The sequence below is a fragment of the Berghia stephanieae genome, chromosome 1, assembly GCF_034508935.2.
Source record: "Berghia stephanieae isolate SIO BIC M18660-M18661 chromosome 1, UCSD_Bste_1.3, whole genome shotgun sequence".
NCBI lineage: Eukaryota > Metazoa > Mollusca > Gastropoda > Nudibranchia > Aeolidiidae > Berghia > Berghia stephanieae.
The window spans coordinates 66605989-66611988 of record NC_088360.1 but is presented as its reverse complement, the minus strand read 5'-3'; the positions used below and the strand labels follow the sequence as shown (position 1 = coordinate 66611988).

Below are 6000 nucleotides of genomic sequence, written 5' to 3'. Positions count from 1 at the left end.
TACATTAAAGAATAGAAGTCAACGTTTATGTGAATTTATTTTATTCTTTATGTTACCATTATGATTTATAAGTTTTTATTTAAGAAAAAATTAGTTTAGACATGTACTGATGTTGATAATTAATTGCAATACAGTCTTGTGATAATGATTGATAATGTTTATAATTATAAGATTTACTAATAAGAGATTGTACAGCCATACAAATCATGTTTTATATATATTTTTGTCATGATTTATCCTCAAGAGTTTCAAAAAGCCACAAGCCTTATATAGTAATTGATTTACCCCCTTTTTATCTGAAAGGTTTTATAGACGAGTAATGATAACTGTAAACTACAATCATACAACAAATGGATATGGAGATGAAGTCCTCATATGATTACGTATTTGTATTTTAGCATGAAATGGATTTTTGTCATACCATTATTGTAAATATTAAAAGATTCAATCATAATTTGTTATGATTTGATTTCTATGTATCTTTGTTCCTCTTGCAGTGATTGATCTGATTTACTGGCGAGATGTCAAGACAACAGGTATGGTGTTTGGGGCAATGTTGGTGGTGCTGCTGTCCCTGGCCATTTTCTCCTTACTCAGTGTGGTGGCTTACCTTTCCCTTGCTGTTCTTGTTGTCACTTTCAGCTTCACAGTCTACAAGAAAATCATGGGAGCAGTGCAGAAATCTAACGAAGGTCACCCTTTCAAGTAAGGAATTTAAAATCTGTAATAAGGAATGAGAAATGGTTCATGAATTGAAGCAAGCATATATTAATTCTATTTGTCATTTAGAAACAACAGCTGATTCAGTTTTCACTTATTTTTGAAATCGATGTAAGCCATCGTTTTGACATACAATTTTGTTGTTGTTTTTTTTTTTTTTTAAATCATATCCTGTTTTTATGTATTTTATACTTATTATTACATGTCAAAAGCATTCATCTAAATTTGCTAGGTGTGCATACGCTCTTTGAAAATTTTTTTAAGTTTTAAAGAATGGCAGCTTTCATGAGCAGTCTTTGGAAATTGTTGTATAATTCATAGATAATCAACATGGTAAGAGTAATGAGATATGTGAGGATATACCAAATGTTGTTGGTGTCATATTTGATCTGGGAGTATCATTATTTAAATTAGCAATTCACTGAATCAGTTTTATCTCTTGTACTTTCACTTTCCCTGTGTATATATTTCTAACCCCCTATAGCTGATGTCCCATTCTATGTCACTTTTTGTCCTTGTCCAAAAATATTAAATTACTTGTTTTGTCTTAATCATGGATAGGCTCCTTAGCTGAGAGGTAAACATTCAAATATATCATTTTTTTAATGAGAGATATTCTTTCTTCGTGTCGAATATTATTATCCGTTTTATTTATTAAATATTTTGAGGCATTTCAGTGCCGGTCTTCTTGACTGAGGTTTCTATGTTGGACTTTTAAGTGATTTTACACTAGATATGCAGTTGATTACTCTCAGCATCTTTTTCTGTTTGCTATTTGACTTACTTTTTCCTGGTTGTTTTCAAGCACTCCTAGCGGGTGGTTGGATGGGAGCATCACCCTTGAATCATATACCTATGATGTTCGCATGGGTGTACGATCCGATAGTGATGTCGTTTCTTCTCTTTACTAGCCTATCCTGCTTCTTTGGTTTGTGATTGTATTTTTGACAGGGGATATTTTTTTTTCTGTAAATCTTCTGCCTGTTTGTTCTTGGTTATTTATAATTTAGCTTATGATATCTTTAGATTATGATTTTGATTTACATTTGTACTATTTTTGTTAGATTGCTTGTTTTTTTGTTTCAGCGGTCTCTCATATAACCTCAATTGTGTTGGAAGAGACCTAAAGCAATAAACAAACAAACAAGCACTCCTAAATTCAAGATCCATAATCTCTTGACTATCCCATCATATCTCTCTATACTGGTTACAACAAGATATGAAGTGAATAGAAAAGTGCCAGAAGACAATAGAGAATAAAAATTTTTTTTTTTTTTTTTTTTTTTCGCGGCGGTGGTGGGGTTTGAACCTGCGACCTTATTGGTACGACAACTCCGCCTGGCAGGTGAGAGCGTGGCTCTACCGTGTGAGCTATCCACGAACACAAAAATATTCGTTTCAAACTCAAAGTCATTACTAGATCCCTCTCTCACCCACTTCTTGAGACCGCCGATTCGTTCGTACACCACCATCGCGAATAATTTTGACCAGCAGTTAAGCTTAATAGCCAATATTCTCAACACAAACATATAACATAGAAACGATTGAGACATTGAGTATGCTCCGGTGTATGGGGTGAATTTTTAATTCAGAAAAGTGAGTGGAGCAGGCACTTATGTTGGTAACAACAAGATATGAAGTGAATAGAAAAGTGCCAGAAGACAATAGAGAATAAAATTTTTTTTTTTTTTTTTTTTTTTTTTTTTCCGCGGCGGTGGTGGGGTTTGAACCTGCGACCTTATTGGTACGACAACTCCGCCTGGCAGGTGAGAGCGTGGCTCTACCGTGTGAGCTATCCACGAACACAAAAATATTCGTTTCAAACTCAAAGTCATTACTAGATCCCTCTCTCACCCACTTCTTGAGACCGCCGATTCGTTCGTACACCACCATCGCGAATAATTTTGACCAGCAGTTAAGCTTAATAGCCAATATTCTCAACACAAACATATAACATAGAAACGATTGAGACATTGAGTATGCTCCGGTGTATGGGGTGAATTTTTAATTCAGAAAAGTGAGTGGAGCAGGCACTTATGTTGGTAACAACAAGATATGAAGTGAATAGAAAAGTGCCAGAAGACAATAGAGAATAAAAATTTTCTGAAGTAATGTAGATGTTGCGACTGCCCTTAAACCACAACAAAAACATTTTATTCTGTGTACCATTACATACGAGGAATTATTGGAGCTATACATTAGGTGTCATGTTCTTAGTGTATGGATTATTTATCAATCTATACAATAGGGTAGCTGCTGCAGAAAGGCTATTTTGTTTGTTTCCACAGGTTTTCAAAATACTTAAAGCTTTTATTCATATGGACACTAAAATGTCGGTGGTAGGATGATTATGAGAAGTGTAAAGTGTATTTGTGGGTTATATCATGTGATATTAACAATGTCTTTCTGAGGGGGGTCTTTTGCCCCCCCCCCCCCCCCGAATGGAGGAGGTAACTTGTGTCTTCTGGTTTCCTGACATTGGCTGAGAGGGAAATAGTCAAATGTATGGAGTTGTTAAGAGGTGGTATTTTTTTTTCTTTGTAAATCATCTCTCTATTATGTATTGAAAGTAATAGTTTTCGTTTTTAAGGTATCTTGTCAACATCTGAGTGTATTCCTCGTAGTGGGATCCTGTTGCGGTGTCTGGATGAGGCTTTTAGGTGAACTTAATCTAAGAACATTGATGATTTGCTCTTGGAATCTACTTCTATTTGAATCAATTCCCCTTTGTCTTATTTTTTCTTTTATGCTTTAATTCTAATTCTAGAATTTTTTTACCATCCCATTTCCTTCCTTTTTATATTCTGGCGCTGATATGACCTAAATGTCTTACAAGCGCTGTAAAACTTTTAAAAACAAATAAACAAAACATATCAACTGTCTTTAATGTGTTTCTTCAAGGCAACTTATTGATTCTGACATTACATTGAATGAAGATAAACTGAAGAGTGTTATCCAGAGCGTCTTAAAGAATGTCAACTGCACAATAAGTGAGTTGAGGAGGCTTTTTCTCATTGAGGACATGGTGGACTCTATCAAGGTAAATTCTTGGTTTTAAATTTATTTTACTTCTTTTATTTATTTGGAAAAAGTATTTTTATACTTGTATGTTTATATTTCATTATTCATTATCTATTTTTGATTTGACTCAATGTTAGCATACCATTTTAGTTAAATAAAAACTGTTACTTATTGTAAGATATGTGAATGCATAATTTTTTGTCATAAATTATACAATTTACCCTGGGTGGGGATCCTGACCTCCCATAGTGGGCAGGGAGGTACATGCTCTGTCTTCTATCCCCCCATACCAGTTTCCCAATTGTTTCCTGTCATTGTCTTGGAATGAGATTACTTAGTTTTGTCCTGATCCTTGCCGGAGCTCCTTGGCTGGGAGGGAAACAGTCGAATGTATAATTATAGTTTTGGGAGATGATATTTTTTTCCTTGTAAATCATCTCTCTGTTATGCATTGTATTATGTTTAGTTTACATATTATATTATATGATTGGTAAACATTTGAGTGTATTCCTCTTAGTTGGGACCTGTGCTTGTGTCCGGATGAGACTTTTCAGTGATCTCAAACTAAGTACATTGGTGGTATGCTCTTGGAATCTACATCTGATCCCTATTTGTTCCCAGTTCCCCTATGTCTCACTTTTTCTTGGGTGCTTTAATTGTAATTCTATAACTCTTTACTATCCCATTTTCTTCCTTTTTACTGGCGCTGATATAACCTAAATGTGTTGCAAGCGCCGTAAAACCCTTAAAAACAAAAAACAAACAAAACATACAATTTACCATGCAGTTTTTTTATGATAGTCCCAAACTCCAAATCTTTGAAAGTCTATCCTAAGACTATAAATGAGATAGAATCAGATATTTGAAATGTCTTGAAATCGTGGATAAAAATTGATACCACTCTTATCATAAGAGCAAAAATATTGAGGCACCCTATTATCCTTTGTTAAAATGTGTAGCGGTTCATATCTGTTTTTTTATTTTATTATTATTATTACTAAAAATAGATTTCGATGCATACTGATATCCTGACCACAATGATGATTCTTAATGTCCAATGATTACAATCGAAAACCAACCAATGTTTGTATTGTGATAAATAAGGACATAGGTGAGGTACTCGGAGAGGTTTAATAATAAGATTCTTGATCTTGTGAGTTTGAAATTTCGAACTCATTCCCAATGCGTACTCCCAAGTTTGCACAATGATACTGGGAACTCATTCTAAATTTCCAACATAGGATCTTATTGTATATTCATAAAGTATAAGAATAATACCCCGTGTGGTGTCCGGGATCCCTCGACTGAGAGGGTCAAGAATAGCCCAACGCCAAGCCAGCGTGTCGTAAAAGGCGACTAATGGTATGTGATTCCCCCATCTTTGAGTCACCTGGTCCTCCAGGTTGGGGGTTGGCAAAGGGTTAACACCCCTTTCCGTTAAACTCCAACTGTTACAGAAACGCAGACAGACAAACCAAATACTTTTTTTAGCTTGGGCGACCGAAGAGTTTCTGGAATGACAGAATTTATGAAGGACAACAGACAAAGCCGAAAGGACTCTGCTGACCCGATGACGTCTTCGCCAAACAAGCAGCTTCGAATTGCGTCGTGGAACGTTCGCACCATGTATGAAGCAGGAAAAAGCTCTCAAGTTGTGACTGAGATGAGAAGATACAGGCTGTATATACTTGGAGTAAGCGAAACCCACTGGATACAATCCGGACAGAAACACCTCAAGTCTGGGGAGAAGATTTTATATTCAGGGAGAGGGGACGGGATTCATACACAGGGAGTAGGAATAATTCTTAGCAAGTTTGCCCAGAAGTCACTGAGAGGATGGGAACAACACGGAGAAAGGATCATCATGGCGTCCTTTACAACACGGAGTAAGAAGATCAGCATGAACATTGTACAGATCTATGCCCCAACAAATGATGCAACAGATGAGGACAAAGATACATTTTATAGTCTGCTACAACAAGTCATTGGATTGGCAAGTTGCCAAGGAAAGACATCGACATATTGATGGGAGATGCTAATGCTAAAGTGGGACAGGATAACATAGGTTATGAAGATATCATGGGACGTCATGGCATGGGAGAAATGAACGATAATGGTGAGAGATTTGCAAATTTCTGTGCATTCAACAGTTTGGTGATTGGGGATCAGTGTTCCCCCATAAGAGGATCCACAAAGCAACTTGGGTCTCACCAGATGGTGTGACAGAGAATCAGATTGATCATTTTTGTATCTCTCGAA

The 6000-nt window shown here is 35.9% G+C and overlaps 1 protein-coding gene across 7 annotated transcripts in view; it reads left to right on the top strand.

The window, feature by feature from the left end:
- The window catches only part of LOC144979755 (reticulon-1-A-like), a 43059-nt gene that overhangs the window by 20516 nt on the left and 16543 nt on the right, over nt 1-6000 (top strand). For all 7 annotated transcript variants that reach the window (XM_078926827.1, XM_078926796.1, XM_078926766.1 and 4 more), the window contains 2 exons: nt 498-705; nt 3622-3760. In XM_078926827.1, the coding sequence (XP_078782953.1) occupies nt 498-705; nt 3622-3760 (347 nt within the window). The remainder of the gene's footprint in view (nt 1-497; nt 706-3621; nt 3761-6000) is intronic.